The sequence below is a fragment of the Balaenoptera physalus genome (genome assembly GCF_965194825.1).
Source record: "Balaenoptera physalus genome assembly, chromosome: 8".
In the NCBI taxonomy this organism is placed as follows: Eukaryota; Metazoa; Chordata; class Mammalia; order Artiodactyla; family Balaenopteridae; genus Balaenoptera; species Balaenoptera physalus.
In genome coordinates, this window is record NC_138887.1 from 111548357 (window position 1) to 111574577 (window position 26221).

General features: G+C 39.4%; 2 protein-coding genes across 11 annotated transcripts in view; both read left to right on the top strand.

The window, feature by feature from the left end:
- WEE2 (WEE2 oocyte meiosis inhibiting kinase) overlaps positions 1-7932 on the top strand; it is a 38248-nt gene extending 30316 nt beyond the window's left edge. Inside the window, exon 12 of the mRNA XM_082473015.1 lies at positions 1726-7932. Coding sequence (XP_082329141.1) covers positions 1726-1882 — 157 coding nt within the window. The 3' untranslated portion in view covers positions 1883-7932. The remainder of the gene's footprint in view (positions 1-1725) is intronic.
- A 448-nt stretch (positions 7933-8380) lies between these two features.
- SSBP1 (single stranded DNA binding protein 1) lies at positions 8381-24361 on the top strand. Of its 10 annotated transcripts, none has more exons than XR_014266845.1 (9): positions 8406-8608; positions 9100-9167; positions 11149-11209; positions 11877-12017; positions 12226-12313; positions 14214-14302; positions 17443-17516; positions 23427-23483; positions 24049-24361. XR_014266845.1 is itself a non-coding variant. In XM_082473161.1 (8 exons), the coding sequence occupies exons 2-7, from the start codon at positions 9144-9146 to the stop codon at positions 17484-17486; spliced, it is 447 nt and encodes a 148-aa protein (XP_082329287.1). In that variant the 5' UTR covers positions 8406-8608; positions 9100-9143; the 3' UTR covers positions 17487-17516; positions 24049-24361. The 10 variants fall into 10 exon arrangements, 6 of the variants coding, with proteins under 6 accessions (XP_082329285.1, XP_082329287.1, XP_082329288.1 ...); XR_014266846.1 differs by having other exon boundaries at positions 24215-24361; XR_014266847.1 differs by having other exon boundaries at positions 23427-23475.
- The last annotated feature ends 1860 nt before the right edge of the window (positions 24362-26221 follow it).

A 26221-nucleotide genomic window follows, 5' to 3' on the forward strand; every position in this document is an offset into this window, starting at 1 on the left:
ATTAGCAGGATTCTGAGTGGCAAGAGTTTTAAAGTAACTGGTGGATGATCACCTAATATAAGATAACCATAGTTAAAGAGGGAAGATATCTATTAGAAATCCATTAAATTTTGGGGGCAGGCAGATATTCTGTCTTGGCAAATGTTTAGAGAAAGAGGTATTTTTCCAAGCCAAAGAAAGCAGTCCTATTACTTATGCATGTAAGCTTGTATTCATGCATGCATTTATTTATTAATCTATTCCTTCATTTAACAAATTAATTAATTAGATAGGGTGGGCTTGGTATTATAAAGGTGAGGAAGTGATGTTTGAGCACGGTTCTGAAGGCATTTTAAAGTAATTATTACATACTGTGAACTGTTGAAAACATAAAAGCAGATGAAAAATTGTCCTTGTCTAGAATAAACTTAGAGGTCCAATTTCTTTTGGATGCACAACCCATCTTAAAATGATTAGTTTGAAAAGTCCCCCAAATGATTTCTTGGCAATGAGTTGTGGAAGCTCTAACTGAGCCTTTAGTCAGGTAATCCTTCCTAATAAGCAACTCAATATTTTTTTGCTTTTTGAAATTGTCTAGACCAGGGGTTGGCATACTTTTCTGTAAGAACGAGATAGTATTTCACCCTTTGTGGGCCATATGATCTTAGCTGCAACGACTCAACTCTACTGGAGTGATGTGAAAGTGGCCATAGACCATATACAAATGAATGGGAATGGCTGAGTTCCAGTAAGACTTTATTTACAGAAACAGGTGGCAGGCCAGATTTGACCCATGGGCTGTGCTTCGCAGACCCCTGGAGCTTTCATATATAGCCTCTAGAGTTGTTCTCTTTTTTTTCTTTAATTTTAAAGACCATTTATGCCCCAATCAGTAGAATTCAGTAAGCCGAGCCTGCTGTGTGTTGAGGCACGTGTGTGCTAGCCATTTTTTAAGATAATCACAGGAGCTAATTTTCTATTCCGTGTATAGTTCAGGCTTGTTTCTATAAATACTAAAATAAAAAGAAAAATCTATATCAGTTTTTTTTTTCACTTTATAGAAAATTTTTTTTTTTTTTAAAGAAATACCTATTTTTTTTTTTAATTTATTTATTTATTTATTTTATTTATTTATTTATGACTGTGTTGAGTCTTCGTTTCTGTGCGAGGGCTTTCTCTAGTTGTGGCAAGTGGGGACCACTCTTCATCGCGGTGCGCGGGCCTCTCACCATCGCGGCCTCTCTTGTTGCGGAGCACAGGCTCCAGACGCGCAGGCTCAGTAATTGTGGCTCACGGGCCCAGTTGCTCCGTGGCATGTGGGATCTTCCCAGACCAGGGCTCGAACCTGTGTCCCCTGCATTGCCAGGCAGATTCTCAACCACTGCGCCACCAGGGAAGCCCTAGAAAATTTTTAATTTAATTTTTTAAACATCTTTATTGGAGTATAATTGCTTTACAATGGTGTGTTAGTTTCTGCTTTATAACAAAGTGAATCAGCTATACATATACCTATATCCCCGTATCTCCTCCCTCTTGCATCTCCCTCCCATCCTCCCTATCCCACTCCTCTAGGTAGTCACAAAGCACCGAGCTGATCTCCCTGTGCTATGTGGCTGCTTCCCACTAGCTATCTATTTTACATTTGGTAGTTTATGTATGTTCATGCCACATCTATATCAGTTTTGATCATAAATATTATCTCTAATTTAGGACCAAGTAACGTACAGTTTTCCTCTTTAATTCCAGGGAACTGAAAGAAGCCCAGCAGGCCCAGTCCCCCAAGGAATGCCACAGTGTCCCTGGGGTCTCTGGGACCCCCACGGGATCAAGAAGCACCAAACGCCTGGTGGGAGGAAAGAGTGCCAAGTCTTCAAGCTTCACCTGGGGACAGTCTTCCCCATAAGAACTCCTTTCACACCAACTCACCTTTTATCCCCCAAATAGATACCAACTGTGTCAACCTTTCTCTTGTAAAGGGAGAAACTAATGGACTTGGGTGCCCAAAGATTTCAAAAGCCACTCCTAATTTAGCATTTTCAGCCAAGATCCTACAGCTATCAGGACTTCCTAGCAGCAATGGTCATAGGTGCTATCATTGGTAGCCATTTCTCTTCTCTCTTGCTACATTCCTAACACCACCTGTCAACAGTTCATGCACTTCTCAGATGTGTTGATGCACAATGGGAAAGCATGGACCTCTGAACTGAAAGCAGCCCTTTGTGCAGGCTGCCTACCTACCTATCAAGGATCCCAGGGACTCGCCAGGCAAACAGAAAGGAATTCAATTTCGTTTTGAGTTGAGGTAACAGCTTACAAGAAAGTGTGCCTGGATTTCAACAACATTTCCCAGGTTAGATGATTTTATTCCTCAAGGAGTTCTCAGCCACTTTGAGCAAGTAGTTTTCCTACTGCATTCTCTGAATGGAGCCAATCCCTTTCTCTGATATTGTATTTATTAAGTAAATGACTTCACCATCATATGAGGTGGGTAGAAATAAGACTCTACATAACTTCAAATTTCTGAGCTGGCTATTAACTTGTGGAACAAAACCACTGGGTAGAGGGTTCAAGGGAAATTTGATGTGGTTTGTTGTCCCTCAGTCTATTTGCTTTGAGCCTCTTGTAACTGTTATAACTGGTTCTGATTCTCTGGCTGTCACCAATTTCTCCTTGATTTTAACAGAAGTTGGCTTTGCTTCCTGTGATTTAACTTATTTTATCCAAATCCTTTACTCTGTATATATATTTTTAAAGAAATAGAATGTTTGTAAATAAAGGTTTTTATCTTGTCCAAAGCCAAATATGAGTAAAGCACTCTTCTTTATAAATATGTAACTAACAAAGAATAAGAAATTCATGTTGGAAACCATGAGTAGATAGGAGAGAGAATTCAATAGGCTGGTACTAACAGGTCTTGGCTTTAAGGCCCAGCTTCACGGCCCTAAAAGCTAATAATGGCCAAGCTATGATACAAAATAATGTTGGTCGTAAAGGCATTTGAGAACTCCTAGTTGTGTCATATTAATGACGTTAGCCTCTTCATGGCTTGTAGGCTTTTTGGCTGCCTTGTTTTCTTCTTTTCCCTTAATTTTTAAAAGCAAATTAAGAAGTTTTTAAAATTGAATAAATCATTGAACAAACCATCACATCATTCTTCTGTTTTGGAGTAGCAATTTCTTCCATGCAATTAAGTGGGGTATAGTGCTCTGTATTGCCCATTGACATTTTAAAAAATGAGTCTTTATTTAGGTTTTTTTTTTCCCCCTGAACTCTTATGTATTTTTTTTAAATTTTTATTTTTTTTTATGTTGGAGTATAGTTGATTATTCAGGTTTTAAAACTGAGTTAATTTATCTCTTGCCTCCCTGACACCAGCCATGTTCCTTGTGGTACAGTGCTGCAAGGTCAACCACACTTTGTGATTTATAAGCAGGTATATTATTAATAGTATGCAATGTATAGCCCAGAATTCTGTGGTTACACTTTTCTTCTTAGGCATTGACAGCTACTAGTAGGACCTACGACCCCTTCTCTACCATGTTCCTCAAAGATTGTTCTAGCACCTGAATGGACCCGATGCCAGACTGTTGGTTTCTCTCCATTTCTCTCTGCTGGGCTCCACAGTAGCAGGAAGTCACCAAAAGAGCAGGCAGCTGCACAGACACTGAGTGTGAGAGGGACTGGATCCTCAATGGGTTCGGGATTTAATCCCTTCCATTTCAGTTGGAAGTTGACCCCTGGCCTCAGTGAGACGCTCCATCCTCAGTCATGAAGTTCTGTTTCTTAAACGTGAACACTGACGTTAAGGTGCCAACAGACAATCTTGAGTTAAAGAAATCTTATAAAGAAATACTACTGTGATTTACTAAGCTCTAACACATCTACCAATTTATAGAAGCTATTTATCTAAAGCTGTAAAAAGATGAACACTGAAAGATAAATGTCAACATTTTAGCCTGAACAGTTAGGTATCTTAAAAATCTCTTTATGAACCATACTGTCAATCTTGAATTGCATAAAAACTGTCAGGTTGATTTTTTAAAAAAATTTAACAAAATGCAAATCAAAACTACAATGAGGTATCACCTCACACCAGTTAGAATGGGCATCATCAGAAAATCTACAAACAACAAATGCTGGAGTGGGTGTGGAGAAAAGGGAACCCTCTTGCACTGTTGGTAGGAATGTAAATTGATACAGCCACTATGGAGAACAGTATGGAGGTTCCTTAAAAAACTAAAAATAGAACTATCATACAAACCAGCAATCCCACTACTGGGCATATACCAAGAGAAAACCAAAATTCAAAAAGACACATGCACCCCAATGTTCATTGCAGCACTATTTACAATAGCCAGGTCATGGAATCAACCTAAATGCCCATCGACAGATGAATGGATAAAGAAGGTGTGGTACGTATATACAATGGAATATTACTCAGCCACAAAAAGGAACGAAATTGGGTCATTTGTAGAGACGTAGATGGATCTAGAGACTGTCATACAGAGTGAAGTAAGTCAGAAAGAAAAAAATATATCATATATTAACGCATGTATGTGGAACCTAGAAAAATGGTACAGATGAACTGGTTTGCAGGGCAGAAATAGACAGAGATGTAGAGAACAAACATGCACACCAAAGGGGGAAAATGGTGGGGATGGTGGTGGTGGTGGGATGAATTGGGAGATTGGGATTGACATGTATACATTGATGTGTATAAAATGGATAACTAATAAGAACCTGCTGTATAAAAAAATAAATAAAATAAAATTCAAAAATTCAAAAAAATATTAACAAAAAAATAGCCATAGTAACTATGGAGTATTGTTAAAATTGCTTTTGAATCAATGTAAAACATGATAGTAATCAGTTTAAGTAATAAGTGCTGTAATTTTCCAATAGTTATGAGGCTTGAGGAAAAACTGATTTAAAAGCAAAGTGAAAACTTGATTAAAATATCTAAAAAATGTTCTTCTACAGCACTGAAATTTTCCAAAGCTTCCTATCTGTGAGAAAGCATTGCCAACCCTGGTTGCTACCACTTGATGCCTATAGCTGAGACTTTTTTTAATTTAGGGGGGGAAAAAAGGCAAGGCCAGTGCTCGCTTTGGCAGCACATATACTAAAATTGGAGCGATACAGAGAAGATTAGCATGGCCCCTGCACAAGGATGACACGCAAATTCGTGAAACGTTCCATATTTTTAGCAAATATGCTTTCACAGCATACCTTGTGTATATGTAAAGATAAGCATTTAATTCTTACTGTTCACTTTTCACTGACAAAGGAAAAAAAAGTGAAAACTACAGAAACTGTGGTAGAACCTTACATGCTGTTCTGGTCCTAGTTGTACCCACCTTTGCCCAGTCACATAGCTACTCAAGAAACCTTCCCAACAGAGTACAACAGTATGAGAATCTGAAATCACTTCCAATATCCCCTACTAGATATTGACTATTATATCAAGTAGTAAGTGATAAAACTTTTAATTGGCAATTAGTATAACTGTGGATGACTTCTGATTTTGTTTTTAATTCTGTGGATTGTGTTTAAACAATTCCAAAGTATGTACCTGGTTTTGAGATACTAAGTGGTATTGCACAGTTGTCACTTTATTGAATGTGTACAACAGTTCCATGAAGTTTATAATGCACACCCTTGTATAGCTTCAGGTGCTAGAATTAAAATTGATCTGTTAACATAAGGAAAAAAAAAAAAGACAAGGCCAAAGATAACTTTGTGGACTTGGGCATATATGATAGACATGTCTCTTTCTCAGCTAGCTTTGCAAAGGATGAAAGCCCTGAATTATTCCACTGTTGCCAGGGGTAACTGTAACTGATTAAAGCCATGATGCTTTCACCACTTCTCAGCATTGGGAAGGTACTTTCTGGGTCCATGGATGAACTACAGAAAGTTTATGATTATGTTAGAGTGTGTGCAGGTATATGCACACCATGAAGAGGCTTCAGGAATTCCTCACCAAAATGAAAATTGTAAATTCTTGTAAAAGTGGTATGTTTAATTAAAAAATACATTTCAGCTACTCTTCTAGATTCTTTTTTTTTTTTTTTTTTAATTTTCTAATTTCAGGCCTATTTGAGTATCCTTCTAGGTTCTATTTCTCTGTTCTGGCCTGTGGCCTGTTCTTGTTTAAAGCATAATTGCCAACTGGATATTCACAACAAGGTCCCTCTTCTCTAAGAGCTCACAATCAATGGGGAAGAGGAGGCACCTTCATGGGCATTTAAATTCTAATACAAGATAGCCTGAGTGTGTAAAGAAAGTGAAATGGAAGAACAAAGGAAAGACGATTTGAGTAGAGAATTTTGAAAGTATGTGGAAAGGGCATTTCTGATGCTGAAGACAGAGTAAAGCAATGCTGAAGTATTTGTCATATTGTGAAGGAGGATCTATTTGATGACAGAAGAAAATGTTTTAACTCTGTTCTTCCATGACATTATACATCTTAATATGTTATTCTTTGTCAAAGAAAACAGCACTTGCAAATTTCTCCAGCCAACAGTCTAAGGAGAACGTGTATTGGTAACTCCTGTCTGAGAGAGAATTCAGATTAGCCCAGATTCTCCACTGAGATGTTATTCATAAGGTTATAAAAGTTTGCCAAAGGTGTGTCTATTTTCAATTTGCATGGTGCTTTCTTATTTTTAAACAAACTTTTCCACACTCCTTACCCCAAAGTGTTTGTGAACAGAAAGAAAGAGGGAGAGATCTGTGGCCTAATGAAGATAGAACTTTTAGGGCCAAGTGATTGGATATGTATGAAACAGATGTAGGTGATCAGTGAGAAGTGTCAAAGATGATTCCAAAGTTCAAGTCTGGGAGAATCTTGGTACCATTAAAACAAACAAGGAGCTTAGAAGAGGGAAACTGGCTTTGAAGGAAAGGGTGAATTTGGTTTTTCACTTGACTCAACAGCTCAAGTGGAAATAGGATTTTTAAATAGGAAATCATCAGAGGGTATGTTACAGTAGTAACACAGTGGAGTGTGGGATTAATGGAGTGTGGGATTAATGCCTGTGCAAGGCCTGAAGGCAGCATAACATGGTATGTTTCCAGGACTAAACATCTTGAAGGTGGAAGTAAAACAGAGGTAAGCATCAAGAAATATACCAACTAGTAAGTCATACTCTTAAGAGTGGGTTAGGGTATGTGTTGGAAACCACATGAAGTAGTTCGTGTTCTTTCCTTTTAGGGCAAGAATGGGCCATTGAAAGGTTTTAAGTAGGGTCCTGAGGAGGAGATTTCCTTATTAGAATGATGTGGAGGGTACCTTTTCTAGAAGCTGGACAGTGCCAGGACCAGGTGATGGACAGGCCTGGGGAGGTTCCCTCTGGCCTGTATTCTGCAGTCTATGGGCCTCCATTCTCCTCTTCCTTACCAAGGCCAGGATTAGGGGGAACGAGACAAAATTTAAGGGGGGCCAAGAAACCCAGCATTCAAGATGAATGCTACTTTAATGCAATATTTTTAAGATATTAAAATTAATGAAAAATCCACAATGAACAAAATATAAGAATTCTAAATAAAGGCAAGATCAGTAAGCTGAAGTTAATGCCACTTCCTCAGGAAAAATGATCAGGCACGGCAACTCTTGCAATTGGAAATAAAGTAAGCAAAGAAGTAGACTTCCATTAAAGCCAGGAAGGTAAAATTATGTTTTTGGTACAAGCAAAATATTTAAACTTAAAGCAATGTTGTTAGTTTTAATACACCTAATTTTCAGATGTTCAATATTTCAAGTACTTTAATGTTCTTGGAAAGTTTTTTTTAAATACATAAAAACTTGTATATAGGGGCACACGTTTTTCCTGGTTGCCTTAGGATCCTATCTGGCTCAGATACTGTATTTAATAAAAATTTTCATGTTTTATTCACGAATTTTTTGCCTTAATTCTGACTTTTGAAAACATTGCATTACTACTTACTTTGATTCCCATTTTTTTGGTGACCCTTAAATTTTGCGCTTTCGGCTCTTTCGCCACTACTTTTTCCGTTTTTTGTTTGTTTCTGTTGTTGTTGTTTCGTTTTTTTCTTCTTGCTTTTGGAGGCCTGAACCTTTCTAGTTTTTTCCAGAAACACAGCTATCCTTTGTTTCGTCCACCGTGCCGAGTCCCGGGCCGGGCCGGGAACCTCTTCAAATAGTAATTTCACTTCGCTAGAAACTTGCAAACAGGTTAACTGAACCTCTTGGCGGCGTTGACTCATTCGCTCCCGCCCAGAACGAAGCTCTCGGAACTACCGCGTTAAGGGGGCGTGTTTCCTGCGGCGCCGGCCGGCCTCATTTCTACGACGCACGCAGCGGAATTTCTATTTCCTCCTTCTTCTCGCGAGTCTTGCGTCCCAGCAGCAACCGGAAATGATTTCTTTCCTGGAGGCTGTCGGAGCCTGAGCGTCAGGTGAGGGAGGGAGAAGGGGTGGAAGGCCCGAGTCCTGCGTTAGGTGTGCGTAAGGCTCTGCGTGGGTCCTGGAGGCGGTACTGTGTCGGTGTGTGGACCTTGTCTTCTCACTGGCGCAGAGGACTCCGTGGTTTCGTCGCCTCTCTCAGTTCCCCTATGTTGTTGGTTGGGAGCGTCATCTTGGAGAAGGGGCGCCCGCACATCTCGGCGGGGAGGCGGCGAAGCCCAGGGATCTCCTTGGTCTTTGCTGACGGGGCTGGAGGCGGTAGTTTTTGCGGCCACACGTTTCAGATTGAAGCCCCATGCTAACATTTTAATATTTATTGAGCCCTTACTATGTCTTGGGAACTGTTTTAGGGGTATTGGGTGTACCAGTGAATAAGTCCGACAGAAGTCCCTGCCCAAAGGGAACTTGCATTTTAATAAAATTTGAGAAGACAGTGGAACGGAAATGGGGATGGAATCAGGATTTTTTGGTGTGGGTTGAAGGAAGAGGAAGTTAAAGGGGATCAAAGAGACATGAAGGTGCGAGAGGGGCTTTCTGGGAGCAGGAGGGAATCCTTCCCGTCCTCTGTGCAGGGCTGTTGATGCGATACGGTCGCAAGGTGAGTTGCGTAAAAGTTGTGGATGCCGTTAGGCACTTAGGACTCAGTGAATTCATGTTCTTGCTGTAGGACTTAATTGATCTCTTTTTTCTTCAGGAACAGGTTAAAGGTTAGATTGTAAGAAAAGGAAATAGAAGCCATGTTTCGAAGACCTGTAATGCAGGTAATCACTTCTTCGTATTAGTGTTGGGGTGTGTTACTATAAGCCATAGTGATCAAATTTCTTTAGGCTTTTGCCTGCACAGGCAAAAGTCCTTTGAGCCCACACACCTTGGTGTACTTATTTGACATGAGGATTGGGGACAGATTTTACTTGGGTAAATAATGTTCACTAAAGCAAAACGAAACTTCTCTAGTGTGTTCACATATATCATGGGAGTAATTACTTTTAAAAACATGTGCTACTTGCACGTAGATCAGTTAGCATTGAAAGTCGTTATTGATCTGCAGACTATGAGAACCGTTGTTCCAGATTTTTATTTTTTTTATTTTTAATAAGACAGGTGGTTTCTTTTCTGACCACGTGCCTCAGGTGTTGTCAGCCTGCCTCCCCACCCCGCCATGCCTCCTTGTGCTGAGGAGAGCAGGTGAAATCTCAGCATCACCACACGTTTACCAGGTCCAGGATTGCTTCTCACGTCACCCAGTCAGACTTCTCACCTGATCTCCTGTCAGCCTCGCCAGCCTTGAGCCAGCCTAGACCCCTTTTTGCTCGCTTAAGCTCATCTGGGCACCAAGTTCTATAGATTCTCCTTTAGAACACCTCTCTCACTCCTCATCTTGTGAAGATGAGGAAGAAGCAGTTCCTCCGTGAAACCTGTTTACATTTCCCCCGCTCTGCTGTAGAGTTGGCCCTATATTCTTGGATCCGTACTAACTTATACATACTTTTGAAACATATACTTTTTCATGTGTTGAAATGTGAAGCATGGAAAAGTTATTCCTGTCTTCATCACGATTCTACAGTATTACGATATCTTTAAAGCCGTTTATAAAAGAGTGAAATGATTTAATTTAAAAAAGTATCCCAGTTAAATTAATGCTTTCCCCATTTCTGCTCCTCCAGTAGGTCTTGAATTTTGTGTGCCCGCAATGAGGCAAACTGTTGTTCCATGAAACTTAGGAGCTCTGGCTCATCTGAGCACTCAGATTAGCACCGTTCTGGAATCGTGACACAGGGAGCAGTTAGCCGTTTGATCTTTAATATGTTGGAACTCACATTTTTATTTTCTTACCCCACTCTCTGCTCCCAGACATAGCGCTAGGATTCCATAGCCAGAAGTACCACCCCTGGAGTGGGTATTGTTTTAATTGGTCGCTTATTAACAGTGCCACCACTTGATACATGTTTCTCTGGTGTAATGGTTAGCTCTCTGAACCCAGGGATGTTCCCAGTGATGTGTCCTCATATCTTGGCAGTAGCCCTTACACAGAATGTCCTTAAAGAGGCAGCAGAGGGCAGTGGGAAAAGCGGCAGCCTTGGGGTCAGGTGGCCCTGGGATCTCGGCGTGACTTGCCACTTATTTCCTGGAGGATTTTGGGCAAGTTACTCTTTCTCTTTGAATTTCATTTTTCTCATGTATAAAGTGGTGGTAATTTTACATAGTTTATAGATTTAGTCTGAGGAATAATTGATGAGAGGTAAAGCAGTTAGCAAGTAATAGCTGTTGTTATCACTGAGTGCTGCTGTTAACGTGGCAGTGATTCCCTTTGTCTGACAGACCGATTTGGGCAGGCATATCTTTGCACTTTATCAAAGAACCATTTTTGTTTATCTTAGACTTTTTTCTTTGGTCTGTCGAAAGCATGACTTTTTCCAACATGTATTTATTTACCTTTTGTGTGCAAACACAGAGGCACCAAAATCAGGAAGATTGCCACAAAAGAAGCGGGAGAGGACTGTACATGAACTCTCTTGGGTATACCGTGTAGTGCCTCCTTTGTACCTGTGGGCTTCTGCAGTAGGCTGCCCTTAAGTGTTTGCATGGTCCTCCTGGCTCTGTGTGATGGGCACGCCTCTTGTCTTGTGTGGATGTATGCCGTAGGAGCTACTGACTGGATGGTGACCACGTGTGAATGGGTCTTCTGTTTGTATTTGCCTTTCCCCCGGATTAAAGCTGTTTTACTCATTTGTTCCACTTTAGGTCCTTCATCAGTTTGTAAGACATGAGTCTGAAATAGCTGGCAGTTTGGTTCTCGAAAGATGTAAGTAGTAGCTGATTTCCAAGTTTAAAGTGTGTTATTTATAGCAGTATGCTAATATTCTCAGTGTTGCACAAGAGGTGTATTCGTTGGGTTATAATCTGTTAATCATCACGCTCTTGACTCATATTTGCCTCTCAGATCTTGGCCTTGCCCCACCAGGCTGCAGGGGCCTCGTGTAAATTGGGCCCTTCTCCCTTTACCAGTCAGTTTTTACTCGCTCTTGTTGTCACTTTCCTGCCAAAGAATTTCCTTGAGTCCTGTTTGGTTATCTAAGTCTTCCAAGGGTATGTGCTATTTGGCTGAAGTAGTGAATGTTTGTGAAAGCTGTTGTTTCACAGAAATAGTCCCTTGTATTTATAAAGATATTCAGATTTGTTCTTTTAACTCTACAGACAGTTTAAAGAAGTTTTTTTAGGTATTTAAAAGAAGAATTTAGATAAAGAGCTTAACGTTTGTTTTGTGGGGCTACTTCCTCTGAATATTTTCTCCTTTCTTGCCAATCCTTTTTCCCTCCCAATCTCTTGTCTATTTGCTCCTTCAACTTATTTTCAAACCTTCTAGAACTTGGGTTTTGCTTAATGCCAAGACTGAAGTTGGAGTAGTGTTTGTAGCTGTTCCTCCCTGGACATTTCTCTCAGTCTCATTTTATCTACACATTGCCTTTCAGCTCTGAATCGTGTGCAGTTACTTGGTCGAGTAGGTCAGGACCCTGTCATGAGACAGGTAGAAGGAAAAAACCCAGTCACAATATTTTCTCTAGCAACAAATGAGATGTGGCGATCAGGGGAAAATGAAACACACCAAATGGGTGAGTACAAAAGCCCGGGCTCTTAATTTTATCAGCAGTAAATAGACATTATTTATTGTGAATTATCTAATTAGATACTTTTAGAAAGGACCTTCTCTAATTCTGTTCTGCTCTTTTAGAAATTGTGGCATTGGTTTTGCTGGGACACGTTGTCCTTTGGCATTTGTCTTTTGCATTTGTAACCACATTCCCTATTCTTGTGATTTAGGTGATGTCAGTCAAAAGACAACGTGGCACAGAATTTCAGTATTCCGACCAGGCCTGAGAGATGTGGCATATCAGTATGTGAAAAAGGGGTAAGTTGAGGAAGGAAGGATCTTACAGATTGAATGGTTTAAAACAGGGGTCCCCAACCTCCAGGCCACAGACCGGTCCCGGTCCACGGCCTGTTAGGCACCGGGCCACACAGCAGGAGGTGAGCGGTGGGTGAGCGAGCGAAGCTTCGCCTGCCCCTTCCCATGGCTCGCGTTACTGCCCGAGCCACCCGCCCACCCCCTCCACCCGCTCTACCCCCGTCCAGGGAAAAATTGTCTCCACGAAACCAGTCCCTGGTGCCAAAAAGGTTGGGGACTGCTGGTTTAAGAAACTGGTAACGTGTTCTCATGGACTGTGTAGCTCCTTTATTTATGTAGTACCACTAATTACTCTGTGTTAACCCAAGAGGTATTCATTCAATGCTTAATACTATAAACATAGCGCATTGCCATATGTGACTAATTTAAAGGTTTTAACATGGTTTAGCCTTTTAACAACTTATAATTTAGGGCAAAGACGATGTGTACTTAAATGGAGCTGATGAGGTAAGAGAGAAGGCAAAGGGTACCGAGTACCATGTGAGCAAGTGCCTCCACGGCCAGGGATCCTGAAGGCAGGTGTCTTGCCTCTTGGCATCACATGATGGCCTAACAGAGGGTCTGGAATGTCGGAAGCCTGACACAGTGAGGTATTATGGTAATATTCACAACAGTTATTTCATATTTGATAATTTTATGTAAGCTTAGTAGTTCCCTTTTGGAATGCTTGGATTGATTATGTATAAAAAATATCTTCCAAACCCACAGAAGGACAAAAGGATGTGTTTAACAGGAGTTGTAGTCATAGTATGTTTAGAAATGTACTTGTTTTATAGAAATAAAACATTTCATGTAAAATAATTTCAGCAGTAACTAAAATTTCTATTTTTTAAAAATAAGTGCATACCTTTTCTTCATATGTACCTCCATTGTCATGTATGTATGATATGTGCATATATATGCATATAAACACAGAGGAAATTTCAAGGAAAATGTCTATATGCAATTTCACCTACTGATGGATGAATCTGTGTGACTGTTCCCTTTGGCACCCAGTCATTTTGCCAGTCTTGTCTGTTTTCTGTATTGTACATTTTTGGTGGTGTTAGACTCTGAAGATTGGTGTCATTATGGCCATTTTCTACTCTTTGAAATCAGAGTTACAGTTGTCTTCTAGTTCAGCCTTCTAGAGAGTGCAGTATAGTCTTAGTAATTAACTCTGAGTGAAATACTAAAACTGAAAATTTTGCATTTTAATAATCTAAGTCTTTTGAGAATAAGTTTATGAACCTCAATATAGAAAGGAACTAACTAAAAAATAAATGAAAAAATCAACAAATCTGTTAGAGAATCCAAAATCAGAGGTGACGGAAAATAACACATTGGAAATTAATCATAGAGATTTAAAGGATGCCACTAGGTTACTCTTCATGGTCTTCAGGTTGCTTTTTTTTTTTTTTTTTTTTTTTAAATTTTGGCTTAAACTTTTGAACAGCTTTTTTTTTTTTAAACTTCCATAAGGACCACAGTTAGTTCAAGGATGAAAACATTGTCCTTTTTCCTAGGTGTGGCAAGTCTCTGCACATTCTGTTTCACTACTTTTTCTTTTTGGCTGTACCACGTGGCTTGTGGGATCTCAGTTCCCTGACCAGGGATTGAACCTGGGCCCTGGCAGTGAAAGCCTGGAATCCTAGAGCTAGGATTCCCTAGGAATCCACTAGACCACAAGGGAACTCCCTGTTTCAGTACTCCTAATTCTGAATTTTGAGAAGTGGTAGCAAAAATGAGGTTCTGTATGATTATCTGTTTCATCCTTAATGTATACTTACCGTCTCTGACCTGACTCTCTCCTGTAAAGTACATTAGAATCTCCAGACTAAAAACTAAATTTTATTTATATCAGGTCTCGAATTTATGTGGAAGGGAAAGTAGACTATGGTGAATATATGGATAAAAATAATGTGAGACGACAAGCAACAACAATTATAGCTGGTAAGGCTCTTGTGATAATAGCTATTCTTTTTTTTTTTTTTTTTCTCCTTCCTTTTTTGAAAGCTTGGCTATGTTGTAACTTTACCTGAGGCTGTTAGTACTGATGCTAATGAGATTGTAAGGCATTTCACCAGGAGAATTCCAAGTGAGGTTTGTGGGCTTGCTCCAGGTTTCTGCATTTATCTCTTCCTTTAGAAAATTATCTCTGTACTCACAGTTTTAGTTCACAAGTAACTTATCAGTTGAACTGTCTAAGCCAGTACTTACTATTTGGACTTAGAAAACCTTTAATCTAGTGTCTTTGAAGGACATGGCCTAAACAGGGAAAAAGCATGTGTCGAGACAGAGTTATACTAAAGTGAGTGGCATTAGACATTTGTGCAGATTTGTTCAGAACCTGTTTGGTACTTAACATGATGATTTTGTTTTAAATTCCTTTTGTTCTCATTAAACAAAATACAAAACAACATAGAAAAGATGGACACACGAAGCTTCAGGAGGTTAAGAAAATATCCTCTAGAGCAGAGTTTTCAAACTTTTCTGAAAATTCTACAAGAATTTTGAAAATAATATACCCCTTTGGACATGTTTAAGTTGACATTAAATTTTTTTTTAATGTAAAATTATGTTACTCTCAAAGGTATTAATGGATCTAAATATTATAGCAATTTGATATCCATCATCATTAAAAAAGATACAAACACCTCAACACTTGGAAATTTTACATTATTCCCTTTTCTCTGAACTTGCTTTTCAATTTCATTTTCTCCTCAGAAGTGTACCTTAATATATTGTATAGTCAAGACTCTTTTGTCATTCATTCAGTTAACTGTAACAAAAGTACATGCATAAATAGAAATTTAAAAATATTAAAAAAATTTACAAACTAAAATTTTATTGAAAATGTATCTTAATGAGATAGATGATGCATTTTTTGCCTTTTGGATAAATTGCTAAAATAGTTAAGTATTCATTCTGTTCTCTGGTTTTTTATCGATATAAAAACTGGGAAATCTTGTTTTGATAAATAAGTAGACGGGAATAAAAGAACTTTTATTATAGTAGTATCTTAATATTTATGAACTTCTGAGGTATGCCCAAATTAGATATCATTTAAAAATTAATTTTTTTATTATGGAAAATGTCAAACATATACAAAAGGAGAGAGAATAGTAAGAAACAAAAGCTCCCATCATGCAGCTTTAACAATTATCAACAGATGGCCAATATTATTTAATCTATGCCCCAGCCCCCTTTTCCCCCACCTGGATTATTTTGAGGGAATCTCAGACATTATATCATCCAGAAATATTTCAGTAGGTATCTCTGAAAGATACAGATTCCTTTTTAAAACATAACTATAGTGCTATTATCACACCTAATATTAAGAAATTATTGTTAAATTTTTTTTACCAGACGTCATAGTATTGAAATTTCTTTGCTTCATAAATACCAGTCCATACATTATATTACATGGTTTATATGTATCTTAAGTGTCTCTTATTTTCTTTTTTTAAACAACAGAAATGAATTTTCTCACAATTCTGGAGGTGAAAAGTCTGACAACTTAAGTCTCCTAATTGACAGATTTTCCTCTTTCTCTTTTCACTTGCTCCAGAGTTTGTCTTAACTACTGTGCCATATGGATAAATTATAATTTGTTGTAAATAATAATCGTATATTTTCTTACTGGTTTCTTTGAAAGTATACTGACCTTGATAACTTAGATGAGGTTTTTTCTGACCAGTTTGCTTTCATAATTCTTGAGTGTTTTGACAGTAAATTACTTCCTGCCTGCCCTGTTCCTCCTTGGGTCAAGCCTCCAGACGTATCTACCTATTCAAAAATTTTTTTCTAGACCTGTATATTGTATAGAACTACCCCTGTGATTTCAGCAGTGGAAGATCAAGCTTTCTAATAAAATAACTGACAGTTTAAAATCTATTGATCATGTATTTATAAGCATTTAACACTTTAATATTCCACTATAAACCTATTGTGAGGGCAAATTTTGGATTGTGCGAATTGTTATAAACCAGGCCAAACAGAAGCATTTCAGATTATCTGTCTTTTTTTTTTTTTTTCTTGTCACCAGTATTCACTAGCATGAATGATTAAGCAGTTAACATAGGTTTATGGCTAATAGTAAAATTGAACGGGTCTTTAGTGACATTAGAATGGAAGGGAATAGAGTTTTAATTTGGCTGATCTGTTTTATAGGCCATATTTTTTTATCCTTTGGATCAATGTAGCTTAAAAATAACCACCAGCAGGTGGCACGCTTGTCGTTTTTACACAGTGATGTCAATTCTGATAATCTCTTCTAAAATACTAACCATTCTGTACCAAAACATTCTAGTTTTAGAAGACTACAGTCGTCAACAAATATTCAAGTACTATATAACAACCGTTTTTGAATAATTCTGAAGTTTTAAGAATGTAGATCTTCCGGTGTTATACGGGAGATACTACTTCTTTTCCTTTGCTTGTCCTAAACTAACTCTTTCTGCACAGTATTTTAAGAGCAATGTCTGATGTTTTTGGATAAAAATGTTCTCTCTGAAATACTGATTAGTAAAAATTTTCTCGAGTGAATATATAAAACTCATTCTCTTTTAAAATTTAAAAATAAAATGTGTTCTATGTAATTGTTCAGACTTAAAAAACATAAATAAGTCTGTCTGTGCGATGGGGCCGTTTGTTGAACCCTGCCCTTCCTCCATCCCTGCAGCCTGTGGACTGGGATGCCGGCATCCTTTTCTCTGCGAGGATGCGCTCCCTGGTTTCATGGCATCTGTCTGAGCACTGCAAGCGTCAGAATTTGTGACTAGCTCTTTTGTAGAAAGTTGTTGCTGAGAAGACCTTAGCTGTCTTCAGGGAAGATGAGAAGTGTCCCACCTTTTCTCACAAGGTCTGAGTTGTCGATAAACGGTTGAAGCCCAGCTTTTAGCTCCATTATGCCTATTGTATATACCTCTCAAGGACATAGCAAGCAATATAGCAAGAACATAATATTTTGAGAATTTGTCTAAAGTCTTTTCAGTGAATAGCACTAAAATATGTATGTGGTAGAGGGGAATGATTAACTGAGATGGAGAAAGCGTTCTGAAAATAACATTTATGTTTTGGCTTCTTTACAGATAACATTATATTTCTGAGTGACCAGACGAAGGAGAAGGCATAGAGTGGACGATTCTTCTTTGGCCATTGTTTGGTACAGTCTCGTTTCCAAATCTTGATAGTCTTTATAGTTTCTGAGGGCAAGAATTAAAATACTCTATGTAAAATGAGTGATAATATTTTTCCTGACTGCTGTTCTCCTCCCTGTTTTTGTGTCATGAACCTTGGTAGCTCCTGTATGTCATGGTGTTCACTAGTTGTTTATTCTTTAAGAGATGGTTTCTATGTATAAGTATACAAAGTAGTGAACTGTTAGGTTCATCCGTGTTATGGCAGAGGGATAACTGTCCTTTCGGAAGGCCCCCCCGCCCCCCTTTTTTGTGCACACTTCTATTATAGTATTGATTTAGCCACTCAGTGTGTATTGAGCATTGCTGTACGTCATACATTTATCCCATGGTTGTAAATACTGATTTCCTTATCTGTTTGGTTTATAGACTAGAAGGCAAGAACTGTATCTTCTTTACGTACCTGCGTCTTAACCATTGCTTGGCACAGAATAGGCAATAAATGTTGACACATGAATGATCCCAACGGGATATTAAGCTTTAGCCTAAATTGTAGGGGCTTGCTGAACAGTGGTTAATATCTAATCTAAATAGCCTCAAGATGAACCTACATTATTCACGTCTTCTGTTTTTGGACAATTTCACTAGTAGCATTTGTGAAACAGAGTTTACTAGCAGTAAAGACCTAAAGTATAACTAGGAATGAAGTAGTCCATCTCCAGGTGATGACATAGGCTCTGATTTCACTATTTTCTATCTTTCTAAACCCCATTCTCTGTCCTTTTAGTCTCATACAGAGCTCTCAGGGGAGTCCCTGCCTCTCTAGGTTAGCGCCCCAGGTATGACATTTTCCTCTTATTTTGTACATGGTCTCTTGATGTACATACTGTGTACAATTTACGCACAGTTACCTTTATTATAAGATTCTGACAGAGTACTAGTAATTTACTAGTAAAGATTACATAAAACGAACTCAGTTTTTTAATGCATCTTTTACTTTTACATATCCTCTCCCCTCTGCCTGATAGAGTGTGGTGCTAACTGTAGCTTAGATCCTGCTGGACTTTAACAGGTTCAGAATTCACACGTTATTTTATGGACCCTTGACTTTTTATTTTAAGGTATTTTCTGCACACATCAGCAGCATTTTGTACTCACAGTTTGCTTAAGGAAAAATGGAGTTCCTTAGCTTTATCCTTTCTTTTGCCCAGGAACAGTAGAAAATTAATTACTATTTCCTCATATCAGCTATCTTTATTTATTTTTAAATTTTAAGTTTTTTTTTTCAACCATCTTTTTCTTTTTTTCCTGTAGCTGGGACCATTAATCAGCATATTAAGTTTGCTCTCTTGAGTTCCCACATTAAAACTGTCTGGTGATGTAGTCCTCACTCCTTTACGCCACATTCCTTAAGCAAAATTGTAAAGTAGGTAAAATTTGTCTTTTGGGCAACTTTTTGTTTTTTTTCCTCAGCAAAGGTACTTTTATGCTCCTTCAAAGTTGTGAGAAGTTAATGCGGATTAGTATTCCTGTTTAAACTGAGTGATGAATCTGTGCTTTGGGAAAGTGACATGGTGAACAAAACTGCTTAATTACCAAACCCAAGCGATTCTGAGTCCAGGGTGCAGGGGCAGAGAGTGTGTCCTCCAGGATCCCCGTGAGCCGAGGGGCTCTCCTGCAGACTCCCACTGGAGATTGCTTGAGAGGCTCTGCGGCTGGGCAGCAGGGCTTTCAGAGTCAGGTGTTCAGTGCGGAGGCCTCAGCGTGCGCGTGATACTGCAGACCCAGGGTCCACGACCGGGCAGGCTGTGGGAGCATAAACTCTGCCCTCCCCCGCAGGCAGCCCCGTCTCCTGAGAAACTTTCTACTGTTCCCAGCCTAGTCTCAGAGTAGATCTGTGGAATCTGATAGCAGTAACAGACCGTAGGGGTCTTCTAGTCCAAGCTTTGTGTCCTGCATTTCCTTTTTCCATGTTCTTACGGTGTCAGGGAATGTACCTGCAGAAAACTGCCCTGTGACTTGGATTTTGGGATTTTGGGTTAGGTAGAAAGATGAGTATGGTCCATGGAAGTGTGGGAGAAAAAGTATCAAACAGCATGTGTGGTGTTATTCCCATATTTGAAAAAGAAGTAATTGATATAAATACTTAGAAGAGTCTGGAAGGAGAAAAATCAAAATGCTCTGATGATCTCTGAGAAGATTATGTATGATTTTCCTTACTTTTTACACTTTTGTAGTTTTTTCTTTTCTTTTCTTTTCTTTTTTTTTTAGCATTGAGTATGTATTACCTTTATAAGAAGAAGAAGTAAATAAAGCTCTTTACAGTTTGGGGGAAAAAAATCTTTCCATTATTTCCAAGCCAGGCTTGCTCTCCTCATTCACCTTAAGCTAGTACCACTTCATGTGCTAGAGGTGAACAAGATATTCTTTCATGCATTTTTTTCCCCCATTATCTGTATTGTAACATCTCATGCTTAAGCACTTCATTTCTTTTTTTTTTTTTTTTTTCTTTTTTTCTTGTATTCTCCTCTTAATAAACGTACACAACCCAGAATGGCTGACTTTAAAGAGCAGCCCAGATAAGGTCCACTATTGGCTGCGAGGTGCAGCTCTCAGAGAGTCGTCCATTCCTTAAAAATCGCTGGGTGCTTGATCAGTCCAAAGACGCCTGAAAACACCAGAGACGTGTTGCTGTGGCTGTTGTGGGGATTCCTTGTCATTGCCAACTGGGTTTCAGTCTAACCTTTGCAGCTCATTTAGGGGAAATTAATGGTAGTTTCTCATTGTTCCCAAAAGATACCGTGTAATTCTTGAAGGCAGTGTTGTTTTTTACTCAGACTACCCTTTTGCCCTTGTCCAGCTCAGCTGAGCACAGTGACATTTTAGGGCTTTGTAAATGTGTGTTGTTCAGTTGGATTGCCCTGAAACATCAACATGAAAGTGAGGGCAGGATCACTTTACTTATTTTGCTGTCAGGGTTTGCATTATGTGCCCTGAAGATTTGGTGGGAGTAACAGCAAGCAGATCATTGTAGAAAATGAGAGATAATCCCAAGGTTAATGCGCTACAGAGAAATATCTTACAAGGTAACAGTAATCATATTAACGGCTGACATTTATTGTGTGCGTACCACCTGCACACAAGGCCCTGAGCTAAGTGCTTTTTATCATTGTCTCATTTAACTATTACCCTAAGAAGAAGGTAGTATTATCTGCATTTTACAGGTGAGGAAACTTGAAATGGAGAGGTTAAGAGACATGTCAAAGTCACACAGCTTGTAAGAGGCACACCTGGGGTTTGAACTTGGGTACGTGAAGTTTGCATTTTGCTTTCTGCCTACAGTCTCCCTCCTGCTGCCTTCCCACTCACATTGGCCCTACATAACCAGAAACCCCACTGCTGACTTCTGACCAGCGCCCTATGCAGGGTGCATCTGGATCACACCAGTAGTTCAGTACTTAATAGGTTTTGGTTGAGGGGGAGAATTACGAGTGAGGGAGAAATACCTCTACCTCTTTATTCTTTCTCATTTTCAGTCCGATGATCCCACAGGAAGATAAGTCACACTTAATTTCTCTACCAGGTTATCTTTACATATTCCTCTTCCTTTTTGTCAAGCAGTGTCTCTTTACTGGTTAAGATAAGTTCAGTGTCTGCTCCTTTTATTGTTACCTATAATTGTTTCCTTCCTACTGAGCATTGAAATTGTCAGGAAGATTGTTCAAGAATTTGTCAGGCTCACTTTTTAGAGAGTGAGGCTTTTGGCCTGCACCAACAGCACTGAAGTCCCTTCTCAAAACTACTATACTTGGCCCCTGTGCTAGTCCCACAGTCTGTGATAGGATGATGTGTAGCTTTTTCGGCTGTCAGAATCATGCATCCACAATATTGAAATTTTTCTTTTTCTCTCTTTACCCTTCATCCATTAGCTCTCTGCCATGCTTTGGACCTTAGGGTCCTATTTGTCCAAATAAGTGTACATCTTTTTTAGTTTTTCTGCTGTACCAGTCATTTGGGAAAAAGGTGGTCTGTCATAATAGTTCACTTAAGGCTGTGGAGTCAGAAAGCCTGCATTTGAATTTTTGCTTTACTCGGAGCAGCTGGGTGAACTCTGGTGCGTTTCTTAACTTTCCATGCCTTTGATTTTTGTTGTTTTGTTTTCCTGTGAATAAAACAGGGATAATAGTAGTCGTACTTTTATAGGCCTACTATGAAGAACACAGTAAGTAATACCTGTAACTTACTTAGTTAGCACGTAGTAACTGAATCAAGTGCTCAATACATGCTGGCTATTATTACTGTTGTTGCAGTTATTTTAAACAAGGTGTATCTCTCTTTCAGTCACCATGCCTGTCTCACCAAGTCTTAGGAGATACTCAGGAGAGCATTTTAATTTCAGTTTATCGCACTTGACTTTTTTTTGTTGAGTTATTAATGTCCGTGGATTACTGAGCACGTATTCCACTTTGGTCATTTTTTTTCTTTGGTTTGTTGTTAGTCTTCTGTGGCTGTTTACAATTAACCTGGGCATCTTTTTGCACTCAGAGGCCATGTGGGCACCTGCTCTATGCCATGCAGCCGTACAGCGTGGATGTAGGGGTGAATATGACAGGACTCCTGCACTGAAGGGACTCGCAGTGTAGGGTGGGGGAGGTTGGGTGGGGGAGGTAAAAGCAGGAGTGGTGTAGACAAGTGTGATACGGTGGGAGGGACACTCTAGTCACGGTAGAAACAGAGTCCTGTGAGGCGCAGAAGAGAATAGTTAGGTTAGTTTTCAGCAGAGGAAACAATACGAACGAAGGTCCAGAAACTTAAAAGTATACGAAGCATTCAAAGATAGAACACGAAAGGTATTCGAGGCTAGATTGTAAAGGGCGTTGAAAGCTTGCAGAGGACTTTCGCAGTGGGATCCATAGAAGGTTTTAAAAGAGGGACATCTCATCAGAATTGTGCTTTAGAAAGAACTGTGAAGACAGTTGAAGGGTTAGAAGGAGCGAAGCCTGGCGGTAGTTAGGAAGCTACTGAATAAGCCTGGAAAGGTTAGTAAAGTGGGGATGAGAGGTGACACGAGGGATGTTTAGGATTCCCATTGACTCATTCATCACGTACCAACTATGTGCCAGGTCCTGTGTTAGGCTCTGGGTTGGAGATAACCGAGAACGCATAGCTCCTGTCCAGGATCTAGTGGTGACAGCACAGGTGTTGGTGGTAAGAGAAAAGGCAATCAGAAGATAATTTTTTTTTCCTAAATTTTAATACTTTTACTTAAGCCAATGTATACAAAATATTCCAACATGTCAATATAAAAAGTCATCAAGGGAATATCATACACTCCCCTCCCATCCGTCCTCAGTCTTGGCGTCTGGTGTGTGTTACACTGACTCCCGGTCACACTTTCCGGCCGCAATTTAGAGCTCGGTGGCCTCTAGTGACCCCCCTGGTGGACTGTGTGGGTCTACCTGGGTGCCTGAAACCGTCCCAGAGGCCACTTCGTGGGACTCCAGAAGATAATTTTGAAACTTCTGCTTGGGCAGCTGTGTAGATGATGACGTTTTATTAGAGACTAAGGAACATGGATGTGGCAGCAGATTTGAGAAGAGCGAAGATAATGAGTTTAGTTTTGAAAATAGTTTAACTGTAGACTTTCTAGCTTATATTTGGGAGGGTGAAGGTTAACGAGTCTGGCACTCAGAAGAGACGCTGAGGCAAGAGTGACTTTCTTTTTCTTCTGCCAGACACATTGTAAGCAGATTTTTGTGAGATAACTTTCAGATGATGCCAGGATTCCAGCTTCCTGTTGTGGAAAACCATATTGTGGGAAGGATTTCCAGTTGCCTATCTGTTTTACGATGTACATGGGATTTGTTCTAATCAGGAATGGTATGATGACAGACACAGAGACAACTGCCTTTGAACGAAGAGTTTATTACTTACAGTTCTCAAGAGGAGGGCGTGCAACACACCATGCCAGGACCACATGGAGAGGTACCAGGGTAGGTCAGGAGGCAGAAGGAGCGAGGGAAAAGCATGGGTCAGAGCTTTTATTGTTTTTTTCATGGGGAAAGAATGGGTGAGACAGGATAGGAGAGCTGAGCAAGTTTAGGATTGGACAGTTTGAACACATTTCAGCAGGCAGTGGGTAATAAGGGGTGGTCTCTAGTTGTCAGGTACCTTGCCCTGGGGTGATTTCAGGCAGAGGAATAGTGTCCTGGACTTCAGAAGCCTGATGAAAGGCTAATGAGGGGTATGAACTCAGGGTTGCTTGGTGTGCATATCAAAGGCATGCTCGTGGACAAGTCCTTTACTATTTCTAGGAATCTGCTATCATTTGGGGGTGGAGTGGGGAAAGTCCCTCCCAGGGTCTGCCAGGCCCCAAGATGTCAAAGCATCGTAAAATACAGAAAATGAGAAACGTCATTAAAAAAAAAAAAAAAAAGAAGAAACGTTGTTATTATGATACCCAATATCTATTACTCCTTCTACATTTACAGAACCCATATTTTATTGGGGATGACAGTGTGAACAGCTAAAATATTGTATTTCTATTCTCCTTTGCAGTTAAGGATTGCTAAGGGGCTATAAGCAGAAGTTATTTGATGGTGTTTCCAGGGAAGTTCCTTCAGTGAACTAACTCTGTTGGGAGGCTCGTCCTGTGTGCTTCTCTAAACCCTCATTTGGCTTTTTCTTGTCTGAAATGTGGACATTGTGGCTGAATCTCCACTAGTGGTCTTGGAGCATGATACAATCTTCAGGATGGAAGACAGAAGAAGATGGGATCTGTGATGACCATGGAACCACCATACCAGTCCTGGACAGTCTACTTCTGGACTTCTTTTGGAGACACAAATAAATCTCTACCTTGTTTAAGCCACTGATTTGTGCTTTGCAGTTAAACCTAATCCTTACGAATTTACACATTCTTACCTTTATCTCCATATACATGATCAACTCATTACTCTTGCCTTTCTCTTGTACGACTTCCACTGTAAGTAGAAGTAAAATCTCACCTCGGCTCCCACAGTCCTTCAGGCTTTTAACTTACGTCTCATTCTAAATTTGAGGAGGGGATTGGAACAAAGACACACAAAACCTTAGCAATTATCCTTAAAAAGCATGAATATGAGCACACTCTCTCTTCAAATAAATATTGTTTAATTTTGCTTGAAGTCCCTAATGAGGACCCTTAGTTAACAGCCCCCTGTTAAATAAAGGAACACTTAAGAACAGAAGTACTGCCCTTATGCTTCTCCTGGCAGTGTAGCAGACTAGATAATCTGGAGTGAGGAAACTTCCCACAGGAAAATAACCGGATCCTAAGTATAACATAGTTTTTATTTGCATCATTGGATGTCTTAGTTGGGGCTGCTATAACAAAATACCATAGGCTAGGAGATGTAAACAACAGGCATTTATTTTCTCACTATTCTGGAGGCTGGAAGTCCCAAGGTCAGGGTACCAGAATGGTTTCTCCTGAGGCCTGTGTTCCTGGCTTGTAGGTGACCAGCATCTCACTGTGTGCCCACATGACCTCTTGTTTGTGAGTGTTGGCAGAGAGCGAGAATGAGAGCTCTCGTATCTCTTTGGAGGAACTAATCTGTTGTATCAGGGCACAGGAAGGGAAAGAAAAAGTTTTAAGACAGGAAAGGAAGAAAGTTACAAGGCTGTGATTACATAGAAGATACAAAAGAATCTATGGATGAGTAAGTAATTAAGAGTTGCTGGAAATAAGATCAGTATACCAAAGTCAATGGCAAACAACAGCAGAGAAAATGTAGTTTTAAAAAGATGCGTATACAAGAGTGTCAGAAGATGAAAGATGTCTCCTGGTGTGTGGTCCCTATGGAGGACATAAAACTTACTGAAATACATTAAAAGAAGACAAACACATTGGTACACCATTTTTATTTATTGGAAGCATCAAAATGTAAAGATGTCAACCTTCCCCAAGTTGATGTTTACAGATCAAAAATTCCCAGAAGTGTTTTGGGGCAACTGGACAAGTTGATTCTAAAGATGTACTGTTGAGCAAAGGTCTAAGACCAGTCAGCATGTTCCTGAAGAGGAAGAGTGAGATGGGCTTGCTCTGCCAGTTGGCAAGACAGTTTTTCTTTTCTTTTTTGAAAGTAACGTTACAGTGATAAATTAAGTATACTATGGATGCAGGAATAAACAAATGGAACAGTGGTGTAGAATAGAGAACCCACAAACAGACCATGCATATATGGAAAGGATATATGACGAAAGTGGCATTCTAGATCACTGGGTAAAGTATAGATTATTCAATAAATGATGCTAGGAAAATTTGTCATCCATAAATCAATAGAAAAAAGTGAAATTGGATCTCTACCTTACACCTTAGGCAAAAGTCCATTCTTGGTTATTTAAAGAGTAAAAGGAAAAACTAAAAATTTTGGAAAAGGGGAATTCCCTGGCGGTCCAGTGGTTAGGACTCGGTGTTTCCACTGCTGGGGGCCTGGGTTTGATCCCTGGTCAGGGAACTAGGATCCTGCAAGTCGTGTGGGGTGGCCTAAATAAATAAACAATAGGAGGTAAAAATTAAGGGGGAACTTTCCCCCTTTAGAAAAAAAATTTGGGGGGAAGAAAATATAGGACAATGGCTTTATAATTTGGGGGTGTGGAGTTTTTTTTTTTTTTTAAACAAAAACTTGAATGTAGAAAAGAGTGATAAATTTAACTTAAAAATAACCTTGTTTTAAACCAAAAATCACCA

Coding starts and splice junctions, on each gene's coding strand:
- SSBP1 (XM_082473159.1), top strand. CDS start 9,144: ATGTTTCGAAGACCTGTAATGCAG. Junction 9,168..11,148: donor TTCGAAGACCTGTAATGCAG/GTAATCACTTCT, acceptor GTTCCACTTTAG/GTCCTTCATCAGTTTGTAAG. Junction 11,210..11,876: donor CAGTTTGGTTCTCGAAAGAT/GTAAGTAGTAGC, acceptor ATTGCCTTTCAG/CTCTGAATCGTGTGCAGTTA.